The 13,220-nt window shown below is 36.0% G+C and overlaps 1 protein-coding gene across 1 annotated transcript in view; it reads left to right on the plus strand.

Moving 5' to 3' along the window:
• The window catches only part of LOC123669685 (laminin subunit alpha-1), a 208,187-nt gene that overhangs the window by 79,232 nt on the left and 115,735 nt on the right, over positions 1-13,220 (plus strand). Inside the window, 9 exon segments of the mRNA XM_045603275.1 lie at positions 4,377-4,640; positions 7,356-7,520; positions 8,215-8,397; positions 8,771-8,876; positions 9,549-9,751; positions 10,064-10,204; positions 11,050-11,157; positions 11,685-11,847; positions 12,811-12,998. Of these exon segments, the coding sequence (XP_045459231.1) occupies positions 4,377-4,640; positions 7,356-7,520; positions 8,215-8,397; positions 8,771-8,876; positions 9,549-9,751; positions 10,064-10,204; positions 11,050-11,157; positions 11,685-11,847; positions 12,811-12,998 (1,521 nt within the window).

Here is a 13,220-nt window from a genome sequence, read left to right on the forward strand (position 1 = left end):
AAAAAAGGCATAAAAGAATTAAGGATTAAATTCTATTTCTAAGTTTTAGTATTGTAAATGTTCAGCAGTGTGAAATCAAAGCCTTAATTGGCAAGATTGGAACACCTCGAGGTGTCTGCGACAATTTGATTGGTCACTGAATATATTATTGAAATTCCTCTCGTGTAGGCAACCTGGCTTTTACACATGCAACCAACTACCCTCTAAATTGATCTGGTATTCTCTTAGAGATTACTATATTTATTTAAATTCTTTCTGTGCTTCTAAAATATATTCAAACGACAGTTTCTCTTTATTATTTAATTTTTTTTTTTGTAAATTTAGCAAAGTTAGATAATCTCAAGCGGAATTTCTTCTATCTTGCTGGCAAGTAAGGTAAATGAAATTGACAGTAGTTGTAACTGTCAAATTTTTTTTTTAATTTTTACAACAACCTCTAAGATCAATACTTTTACTGCACAATTTTATTAATAGTTTGTTAATCTTTCACGCTAATACAACAGCACCTATTGCATTGCATCTTGATGCATAAATCTGGAGCAGTGGCGTAGCGTGCCTTGGAGTGGCCCTGTATCAAAATTAGCTGTTGAGTCTAAATGAAGGGTAAAGATTTCTCACAAAAGAAAATGGGGGACTACTTTTTTTTATTTTTGTCATTTCTGGAGCGAAGTGCCCGTGAAGCACGAGATTAAGTGACATTGTGGATAACATTTTACTAATTGCTGCTTACTCTCGTTAGGGGCCTCTGTAGCCCGGGGTCCCCGTATCATTGACACGGCTGATACGGCGGTAGCTACGATTCTGATCTGAAGTCTACAGACCAATTTTAATCTTTAAATTTCGCAATACCGACCGATATTCTGTTGTGATTGTTATTATGAGAGTCTATCTGATATATATCTGAAAGATTCTGATGAAGAATATTTGTTTAAAATAATCTTAAAAACAACACACTTTAAAAAAAAGTATTTTCATGTTAAGCGCTGTTTCTTATACCTCAGGCATAAGCTCAGATATGGTTGATGGTTAATAAAGAAAAACATATTTCGCTTAAACCGAATATAAAAATCATCATATCAAAAATTTCGATCTAACGGGTACATCGTTCCATAGCTTAATTGGCTAGAGCATCGACACGGTCAGTCGGAGTTCCAGGTTCGATCCCCGCTGGAACGGTCGATTTTTGATATGCTATTAAAAAATGTTTAGAATTTCCTAATGTGTGGGTAACAAAAATAAAATCCTACAAATTAAGAAAAACATACGTTTGAAATACACCAACTATCAAAAAAATTAAAACTAAAGGAATCAGTTATGTTCGTATCGTTCCCACGTCCCGCCACGTCCCGCCACGTCCCGGCGCTAATAGCGGTGCCACGACCACGGCTAATTGCCTGGAAGTGTGAGCTACTGTTGTCTTACCCGTTTTGTTTGTTCCTTTAATGGTCTGCTCTGCTCGCTTCAAGAATCTTTTAAATCGAGCGCTTATTCTAAGAGTTTTCTTTCGGAAATAATTCCTTTTTTTTATTAAGGTATTTAGTTACAAATAGTTTGTTAAAGAAATAGTATTTAATGTGTAACCGTAGTGCGGTAAAACAAGCTTGATCAACGGAAAAATCAACGTCACTGAGAAAGTATATTCATAGATTTTATTAAAAAAATTGCATTTTTGTGGCATATATATGTTAAAATCAAAATCATAAATTAATTTATTCAAAAACATCTTTGAAACGTCTTAAATTATAATTATATTTGTTGTAATTTATTTATTAAGCTTAAAAGTGAAGCTGAATGCACTCATAGCGTTGAATCTGATACGAGACATAGTAATTTCCTTAAATTTTGAAGAATCATGAAACAAATGTGAGAGAGTGATAGATTTTTTTTAAATATCTTATAACATTCACACACAGTCGTAGGTTCCTAAGATAGGCAACTTAAAGGTTGTGTTATTGGTAACAGCCGGCTGATATGGCTAAATATGCAATTAATACATATGTAAATACAAATAATACACGCAACTTAGGCAGAAATCGAACCCACAACCCGCGGAGCAGAACGCAGTCCTACTAACTACCCTAACGGACTAGTCAAATTATTCCAACTGAGAATCCTTACAACGTGCGGTGAGGTTTAAATGTCTAAGTGCTCAAATGATTGCCACGTCGAAGATAAATGGCTGGATTTTTATTTTTATTTATGTTTTATAACTGATGGGAATTTTGATGAGTGCTCTGCTTAAGGAAGTCTATTGGTGACGTCATTCTGTTGCTTTCTTTTATTGTGTACTAATCTTTATCACTTAGTATTTCTCGCGTTAGACGGATTGATATTTTAGTACCTGCTTTGGCGTCAGCCTATAGGCTGTTCTACAACTCAGAAACTCAAAATATTCAAAGAAAACCCCCAAACAAATTTTTAAGTTTTATTGAGTATGTAACTGACACAAAATAAATAGAAACCCTCAGAATACTGGTTGTAAGTGTAATAATTTATTAAATAAAAATAGATTTTAATGTAAAATGTTATAATTATTGAATAAAACTCTCCATAAAAGTAGAGAAAGAAAGTAGAACCCATAAAATAAATAAATAAGCAATAAATAAACGCCTCATACAAAACGGGCCCCGGTAGGATTTTCTCCTGTGTCAGGGGTCCGGAAAGACGCAATACAAAAACACAAAGATTAAGACCACTTCAAATATCTGTATGGCATTTATAAATGTATGCCATACGAACCCGCAACCGCCAGCGCTACGGCCGGAAGCCAGGGCTGTGACAGTTGTGCTAGCGCGTCATCAAAAAAGATAAAGCCTCGTGTGCAAACTTACAGATAAGTAGTCAGTGAGATTTGAGCAGTATCTGCAGGTACACATTACCATCATTATTTTAAGTGAATTTATTCGTAAAACAAATCACTCTTGTCAGAAATCGTACCATTAACTGTACTTGTGTTCTACTTGTCTCAAGATTGTACACTTTTTCTATACTATTAGTCCACTCAATGTCTCTCTTATAAATTTGAATTACGTAAGTATAAAAATCAACATTTTAAAATTAAATATCACGTATTTTTGGAATTCAAAACTTAATTGTAACATTTGCAAACGTAAAACGTAATTAAAAACAGCGCCTGGAGCTTTTTAATAGCTATGAAGTATACCATAATTATTGCTACCATTTTTAAAAAACATCCTTCACTCTAGCTATCATCAATTTTTACTGTTACATACTCTATCTCCCTTAATTCAAGTATGCTCGTCAGTAGAATGAATCACACGGTATTCCTTTCTGGAATAAAAGTTGACTCATGAATCAATCACGATGTTTATGAGATTACTGATAACTTCTGTAATAAAATAAGTCGAATAAATAAAGCACGTTGATTCCTAATAACTAACCTAACAGTGTTTATGATTTCAAAATTAGAAGAAACTGACCATGTCAGAGACGATCGAATTAATGTATAATGACAGAAAATTATTATTTTAGTGTAACAGTCTGTTGACTGACTCTACATAGCTTAGTCATATACCTCTTATTTTATAAAACGAAAGATTTGGAGGTTCGACGAAGAAATATTCAGGAAATTCTTCTCCTTTTTTAGGGTTAATGGCTTTCAATATTGCCAAATGAGCACAGATGATTTCACCAATATCATATAGAATGGAAAATACACGAAGATTTAGGAAAAAAAATACAAAAAACGAAGGCAGTCTTAGGACTGTTGATCTGAAGTAATGTGGAGTAAAGGGCATGTAGATATATATTGAATGTCAAAAGAGGCAGCTGACATCTAAAAGCCTGTGGTTGAACACAGAAAATATTTATGTCTGTGCAACACGACAGAAGCGAAACTTCTAAAGAGTAGCCTACGGGAGTTTTTTTTTTCACCGAGAATATAAAATACTGTGTAATGTATTCTATCTCATTACCTGTCGTATACATTTATGTGTTTGTTTCTTTATAGTGACGCATTTTCGTTTCTAAAGAAGTTTCATTAAAAAATATTAAAACTCATCATCATCATCATCATCATTTCAGCCTATTACAGCCCACTGCTGGACATAGACCTCAGCAAGTTAGCGCCAAATATGGCGCGAACTCATGTGTTTTGCCTATAGTCACCACGCTGGGCAGATGGGTTGGTGACCGCAGGGCTGGCTTTGTCGCACCTAAGACGCTGCTGCCCGTCTTCCGCCTATGTATTTCAAAGGCAGCAGCTAGATAGTTATCCCGCCATCGGTCGGCTTTATAAGTTGCAAGGTGGTAGTGGAACTATGCTATCCCTGAGTCGCCTCTTACGATACCCACGGGAAGAGAGGGGATGGCTATATTATTTATCGTAATATTAAAACTAAATGTATCATTTCCAGAAAATGGAGTTACTTCATGTCATCATCAAATCCGGTCCATCACCGCGTCCACTGGCCTGGTCTCTTGAAGTATCATCAACAGAAACCGGTGACGATTGGCGGGTGGTTCGAGCGTTCGGAGATCGAGATCACTGTCGTAAGCTGTGGGACCTCAGACCTGAAAGACGCAGAAGAAAAGCTAGAGGTGTTAAGAGAACCAGTAGAGCAGAGAAACCCTCTTGTTCGACTCAATTTATCAGCCCAAAGCCGCTTGAAAATGGAGAGGTAAGGAAATTTACTACCTGCGAATTTCTAACAGCCATACAGGGCCGTGTTACCTTGACGCCGCGTTGGCGCAACGGTTACAGCCATGGATTGTATCTGTTGCGCTGGCAGTTGAGGGTTCGATCCCCGCACATGACAAACATTTGTATTGGCCATACAGGTGTTTGCCGTGGTCTGGGTGTTTGTGCAGTCCTTGTGGGTCTCCCCACCGTGCCTGATTAGCCAGAGCACGTTAAGCCGTCGGTCCCGGTTGTTATCATGTACACCTGATAGCGATCGTTACTCATAGTAGGGAATATATCCGCCAACCCGCATTGGAGCAGGTGGATTGAGCTCTTATCCTTCTCCCACATGGGGAAAGAGGCCTGTGCCCATTAGTGGGATATTACAGGCTGAGCATATACAGGCTCGTCCATTAATCACGTAATATACATTTGACGTAAATATGTAAGCCCTTACCCCCTTTTGATGATATGTGGTGAGGTTTCAGACCATATTCAAAAATCACGTTTATTTCTTTTGTTGAAGGTATATTGAAATTTTCATAATAATATATTTAAATACCTTCAACTAAAATCACAAGTCCCCACCCCTATTCGTGTCTCGTATGATTGATGAATGACCCATATCTATTTATTCGATCAAATTTTCAGTTCGTTTTCTTTTTAATTTTAATTTGTACAAACCCTGAGCTTTCAGTAACAAACACGGAAAATGGGTATATGGTTTTGCAATTCGATGGAGTCGTTTTGAGTTTATACGCATGTTACAGACTTATTAGATTTAATTGCGATGAAATGATTGATAATAATATAAAAGTTTTTGTACCCAAAGTAAAATACAAAAGGAGTGCTGCCCTCAGTTAGATACAATCATTTTACGTTCTAATTAAAAAAATATATATTTGTTCTCTTCTCGTCATTTCTCAGCATTAGATTCTTAAACAAATAATTTTATAAATTACTAGCTGACCCCGCAAACGTTGTTTTGCTATATATATTATAAAGACCCTTAATCCCCCCTACCCCTACCATAACTTAAGGGTATGAAAAATAGATTTTGTTTGATTCTCAGACCTACCCAATATGCACAAAAAATTTCATGAGAATCAGTCAAGCCGTTTCGGAGGAGTTTAACTACAAACACCGTGACACGAGAATTTCGTATATTAGATTAATAAAGTTAGCCCAAAATCAGCATATCAACCTAAAATGTTGTTTTATTTTTGAGGACATTTTGGAATAGCGGTCATTGTACACGTTACTGGATATTGCGTTGGCGGTGACGGGTTCAATCCCCGCACACGGGCACATTTGTTTTTGCTATGCGCTTTGCTAGATGTGTGCCGTAGTCTGGACGTTTATGCATGTGTATATTGTGTGTGTTTCCGGACCCGCGACACAGGAGAAATTCCTACTGGGGGGGGGGGATTAAGTACAAGGCGTTTATTTTTTATTTCTTTACAATATTATTACAGAACTAGCTGTGCTCGCGACTTCGTCCGCAAATTAAACAAAAATATATTGTTCAGTTCGCAGATTTACAAAATAAAAAATATATAAATAAAAGTAGCCTAAATTATTTCTTATTGCATCAGCTATCTGCCAGTGAAATTTCCATCGAAATCGGCCCAGCCGTTTCAGAGATTAACGGGAACAAACAGACAGACAGACAAAAATTGTAAAAAAATTTATTTTGGTATATGTACCTGTATACATCCATATGCATTTAGTAAAAAGCGGTTATTTTAATATTACAAACAGACACTCCAATTTTATTTATTTGTATAGATGACTCATATAGCATTACTCACACAGTAAAGTAATATTCCCGATATTATCACATGAAAAAATATAAAAATATAATATTAATGATGATTCATCAACCAATCATCAATCTAATCTATATATGTATTAAAGTTATCTGTTGTTCTAGTATATGACTTTATTGAAATTGGACACTGACATTACGATGAATCATACATACGTGTTACATACAAAAAATACATTTTTAAGTTTAATTCACACGTTAACGATTTAAAAACAATAATATTAATTTTTGTTTTTAAATCTGGAGATGCGGAGACGGTTGTTTTGTCTGGTGGGCTACTGGCCCGATGGTTGTTGTCGGGTTCTTGCATATATACTCAATCACTCTGATAACTTTGATAGCGCGATGTAGGATACTTCAGTTTTCTCTAGTTTATATGCCGCGCGATAGATGTCGCTACAAATCCATCATCACCAGTACCCTAAATATTGCAAGAAGCTGAGAAGTTTTATGCATTTTATATTATTGTGTAGTTGTTTGAAAGCACGAAAAAATTTTTTTATACGACTAGGTCGGCAGACGTGCGTACGGATCACCTGATGATGGTAAGTGGTTGCCGTAGCTTATAGACGCCTGCAACACTAGAAGTATCCCTTGTCGAATCTACATTCGATCCTCCCCAGGAACTTTGGCCACCTTACTCACCACAGGAACTGCTTGGAAGCAGTATTATTTAGCTGTGATATTCTGTGAGGTCAAGATAATTCCTCAATCGGGCTATTCTATTTTTGAATAGGTTATTGATGAGGGTAGAGTCGGCAATGCGCTTGCGATGCTTCTGGTATTGCAGGTGTCTGTAAGCTACGGTAATCGCTTATCATCAGGGGAGTCATATGCTTGTTCGCCGACCTAGTTATATAAAAAAATCAACCTATGTTTTTGCAGATGCACGTTGGTATAGGAGAAGGTGTACCAGCGCGGCGAGTGCGCGTTTCCTTTCGATCTGCGCATGCTTCGTCTCGTCATAGCTACTATACTGTACGGGAATTGACTCTAGCAGCTAGATGCTTATGTCATGGACACGCCAAGCAATGCACTGTTGATCACAAGGTATAGTCTAAGTTTACTAGAAAACAGACACTTAGTAACAAAGAATATTAAAATTGAATGATTTTAAGATCACTTTTAATAGTTGAAGATTTAAATAGAGTTAATAGGATTGTGCTAAATTTTCAAAGTAGCCACATACGCAAAACCCGAAGGTTCAGAAAAAAATAATGATCCAGTATGGGTATAATATTAAGACCAGTATTGTTTATGTAATTCGATTCAGTCTGTAACGTCCCTCTGCTGGACATTTTTCCGTGTAGGAGAAGGATCAGGAAGGTTTTTTAGTTTATTTTAAATTGAAGTAAGAAAAAACTAAGAATTGAACGATTACAATTACATTGACAAGTGATACAACGTAGGTATGTAGATGGGAAATTAGTCAAGTAAATACGCATTATTAAACATAATTCAAAAGGACTCGTCAGATCACGATTAAATTCAAATGCAACCACATATAGAATTATCGAAATCTATACGTAGAAATTTATAAGGTAACATAAAAAAATACAGTGTAAATGAAAAAAACCACTTCCTATTTTTGAAGTCGATCAAAAAGCAGAATATGTTTACTTGTTAGTTTGTACTAATTATCTAAAATATGCTTTACTTCACGCCAATTTTATATGCGGTCAATGAAGGATAGAAGCAGTTAATATGGCCTATTAATCTGTAAAAAATGTGTACATTTTTACAGAACGTCAAATGCGACTGTATCCACGGCACGTGTGGCGCGCACTGTCACCGTTGCTGCTCTGGCGGGGCGTGGCGAGCGAAGGTACCATGCGATCAGCCAACCGAGAGAACAGACTGCTCCTGCGGCGATCGAGGCGCTTGCTCCTATGATGATACTGGAGCTATATTCTGTGTCAATTGCACGGTGGGTAATGGGACCTTGATTCCTAATTAAGTATTTAATATTGTTGTAATATCGGCATATTCACTTAATTTGGAATTGGTTTATCAACATACACCTATAACAGAAATAAGGTATCAGATCTTTACGTGAAACTATTAAGTACAAATGAACTATGTGTCATCAGTTCTGGAAAATATGAAGACTCGCGCTTCGTATCAATTACAACAGAATCTGTAATTTATGGACTATTATTTCCTTCCTATTCGTCATGAAGCTGTCAGCTAAGCTCGAAAGCATTTTATACTTTTTCGACTTTCGGCAATATTCGGCATAATACTTAAACTTTCCATTATTGACATAGCATTACTAATCATTTTGATACTTTGTCCCACAGGATAACCGAGCTGGCCCACTCTGTGATCGTTGCCTGATCGGGTATTACAACGTTCTTCCAGATGATCCTTGCAAACCATGCGAATGTGATCCTCGAGGTTCTAATGGTAAGTTACTGTGTCAAAATAATTTTTACAGACATTTTTGTCCAGTGGACGTAAGCTGCTCAATGTTCCAATAGCGCGTTCATCTATTTTGAGATTTTAGTTGCTTTAGAAACTTCATGTTACTATGTGGCTCCAATTTCTACATTTGTCGAGCTATAGTCTCTACTCAACCTGATACAGTTCTGTAGTAGGGGCTTATTCCTATCATAATGAAACCGCTATGAGCAATAATAATAATAAACTTATAATAATTAAAGAACATTATATGTATAGGCTTCCCTGTGGAAAAATATCATAAAACATGGTCAAATGCTGACTCAATTCTCAAACCGAGTTGTGAGAGGTTATGAGATATATACAATTCTCATAGACTCTCATAACTCAGTATGAAAATTTGGTCTGCATTTGTCCATGTTTTATGAGATTTTTTTTTCCATAGGGTTATATTTAAGTTGCGAATAATAGTCAGCAGTCACTTTGCCTACATGCATTTTTATTCACGAAGTTTTTACCAGCGAAATCATTATGAACTTTTAAATAAATGCGCAAATAAATTCCCATATATTGGTCAGATGATAATCTTATCTCACTATAAAAGATCAATATTGCAATACTGCTTCAATCAGCTAAAAAATGATTAGTGACATTAATATTTAATCCTGTAACTTTTAGGTAACTGTAAATGGGATAGAAAGCATCACCGTGTTATCTGTTCCTGTAATAAAGGCTTCAAGGGCGCAAAATGTAACGTTTGCGAAGATCCAACTGCGACGTTTCCCGATTGTTTGATGGAAATAACCACCATGGCATGCAAGTGTGACCCTCGCGGTATTGTTGATCCTGACCGCGTTTGTGATGAAGTTTGCGAATGTAAGGTACGTTATCAAAATAAGGTCTGGGTGTTTGTTGAATATTATCAATCATCTTCAACTAGACTAGACCCAGCTTAGTCTGTCTGTGCGGTTGGCAATTCACCCTTTCTACTTTACAATTACGGGTTCCATTTCGGTTCTGAGACTGGGAGTTAATATGTACAACTACAACATAATACTATCTAAATCAACCGGGTCTTAACTAAGACATTAGGCATAGATGAAAACTACTCACATATAAGATTATATAGGTACATAATATTTGGTATACAAATACAAACATATATTTTCAATAACTTTTTTTCGTTATTACAGGCAAACGTGATAGGTGAAAAATGCGACACGTGTGCTCCTGGTTACTTTGGGTTACGCGCTACACTTGCAACCGGCTGCGCGCCTTGTTACTGCTCACGCGTGGCAACTCATTGTACTGCTGACTTTCGTTCAGGGGAGGATGTAAGTTTTATTTGTAGCGTCTTATTTGTACCTATAGGATATATATCGTTTTTATGGGTTCCGTGTAGTATTTTTAATAATAATTGTGTTTGCTGGCAAACGAAAAAAAAACCGACTTCAATTACATCGACAAGTAATACAACGTAGGTAGACGAAAAAATTGTCAAGTAAATACGCATTATCAAAGATTACTCCAAAAGTTGTAATCAGATCTCGATTAAATTTTCTTTCGATTAAATTAAAAGTCATCAAAATCGGTACACCCAGTAAAAAGTTATGCGGATTTTCGAGAGTTTCCCTCGATTTCTCTGGGATCCCATCATCAGATCCTGGTTTCCTTATTATGGTACCACACTTAGGATATCTCCTTTCCAACAAAAAAGAATTATCAAAATCGGTTCATAAACGACGAAGTTATCAACGAATATACATAAAAAAATATATATATATGTCGAATTGAGTAACCTCCTCCTTTTTTGAAGTCGGTTAAAAATGGAAAGAAACTAGTTATCAATGAGCAAAAGCTTTGCTTAATCTATCAAGCTGTAAATATCATTGCAAATATCTATGATAACAATTAGTACGGACGGCTGTACTGACGGTAAGTCTTCTCCGAGGCACAGTAGCGAAACCCAAAAGACTGTATACCTAGTCCAAAAACGGACGTTTGTATACATACAAATGTCTTACCAGAGAGGACATAGAATCTCCAGCTGACGGCATTAAGACTACCACTTGAGCTACACTAGAACTATTGTTATCGTTTGCCATTTTCATTACCTTATAATGAAGATTGATAAAATTAAAATTGAATAATTTTTCTTTGGTATAATTTTCGAGGGCAGATGGTGCTACCATTGGGCGAGTTGTGGCTAATCAGTGATAACGACACCTCTGAGACCGTCGTACCTTCAGTTGATGAACTGGGAAAGCCTTTTCTGATAAGTTACGAGGTTTGTTTATAACAATTCTTTATTTATACAATGATTTCAATCAGATATAATTCAAGAAAAATTGTAATAATTTCCTCGAATAATTCTTTCTGTTCTCTCTTTTTTAAATAACTTTTTCCATATTTATATTAATAATAGAAGACAACCCTATTTTTTGGATTTTCTCAACTTGTTTAGTCATTGTTAAGCACATACTATATTTAATAATTTGATGTCTTGATAGAAACTAAGAACTATTCTTTGTATAAAATACAAATAAATAATCATCAAATTATTTATTTACATTAGCTTTGATCATCATCATCATCATTATAGCCTATACAGTCCACTGCTGAACATAGGCCTCCACAAGTTTACGCCAAAAATAACGTGAACTCATGTGTTTTGCCCATAGTCACCACGCTGGGCAGGCGGGTTGGTGACCGCAGTACTAGCTTTGTCGCACCGAAGACGCTTAGTTTTAGCTTTAATATCTATTAAAGCGAAGATAATGAATTTTCTAGTCTAATAGAGCACTTCGTTTGCAGGTTGAAGGCTGGGAATTTTACTATTTCGTGAGTTCAATAGTTAGTGGTGAGCGATCAGCATTATACGGTGGTGAGGTGCAAGCGACGGTAGCGTGGGCCGTGGCACGTGGAGACTCCGGTGGCAGCGCCACGAGAGCTCCTGACTATGTCCTGATTGCTAATGGTAACAATCTTTTATTTTATGTGATACCCATTTACCTGCAGTAAATAGCTTAGCAGATAAAACCTTAGCCTATCTTATTTCTAGGATTAGAGAAAGTTTTTCGTGGTATTGATAAAAATATTTTTACAGCATTACGATAACAACATCAGATACCGAGACATTATGTATATTCACGAAAATATTGATTGTTTTGATAGAAATAGTAAACATCGTAGTGTAAACACGAGAAGGAATAACAAAATTGTAATTCCAAATTTCCGATTGCGCAAAGTCTCTATTCTTGGTTATGGTATTCGCATGTACAACAAAATCCTACATACAATTTTGCAGTTGTCTCGACATAAATATAAAGTGTTTATTAAAAATAAATTGATAGGTATAGTTGATAAAGATATGTCTTATATTATGGACTTAGTGACGCTGTATTTTATGCAAGATACTAGCTGTGCCCGCGACTTCGTCCGCGTGGAATTAAAACAAATATATTGCACACTTCGCAGTTACAAAATAAATAAATTTCTAAAATAAAAGTAGCCTAAGTTACTCCTTATTACATCTGCTATCTGCCAGTAAAAGTCCCGTCAAAATCGGCCCAGCCAGTTACAGAGATTAGCCGGAACAAACAGACAGACAAACAAAAAATTGAAAAAAATGTTATCTTGATATGTGTATCGTGTATATGTCCATGCATTTAGTAAAAAGCGGTTCTTTTGATATTACAAACAGAAACTTCAATTTTATTTATTTGTATAGATTACTAATTTTGTACTAAAACAAGTTTTTCTTTCAAAATAAACACATAACAGTCAAATACAATATAGCATCACGTATTTAGCTTATCTTGAAGCAAATTTTTATGAGTTTCTGAGATTGACCCTATCATCTGATATTAATTATTTATTCAAAATGTGTACATATCATAATACGTTTAATTAAACATGCACTTTTTTGATCACTTTACAGATGGGACCAAGCTATCGTACGGGAACACGAGCTATGAGACTCCGGGCTTAACAGAACTGAAAGCACCCCTAGTAGAAGGAGGATGGTACTCTGGATCTGAATACGTCTCTCGCAGCCAACTCCTCGATGTCTTAAGTGACCTCAAGGCGATTATGATACGAGCTCACTTCCACTTCGATCAGGATGAAGTAAGTTAATCTCTTAGAACACTTTCCTTGATGTAAAACTGACGAAGTTAAGTCACGTGTGCTACTTTCAAACATCCCCTTATTAGTGCTGCATCCAAAATTCTATATCTAAAATCAAAACATTAAATATAGGAAGGACGGGAAAATCTCATCATCATCATTTCAGCCTATTACAGTCCTCTATTTGACATAGGCCAAGTTCGTGCCAAAAAATGGCGTAAA

The sequence above is a fragment of the Melitaea cinxia genome, chromosome 3 (assembly GCF_905220565.1).
Source record: "Melitaea cinxia chromosome 3, ilMelCinx1.1, whole genome shotgun sequence".
Taxonomy (NCBI): Eukaryota; Metazoa; Arthropoda; class Insecta; order Lepidoptera; family Nymphalidae; genus Melitaea; species Melitaea cinxia.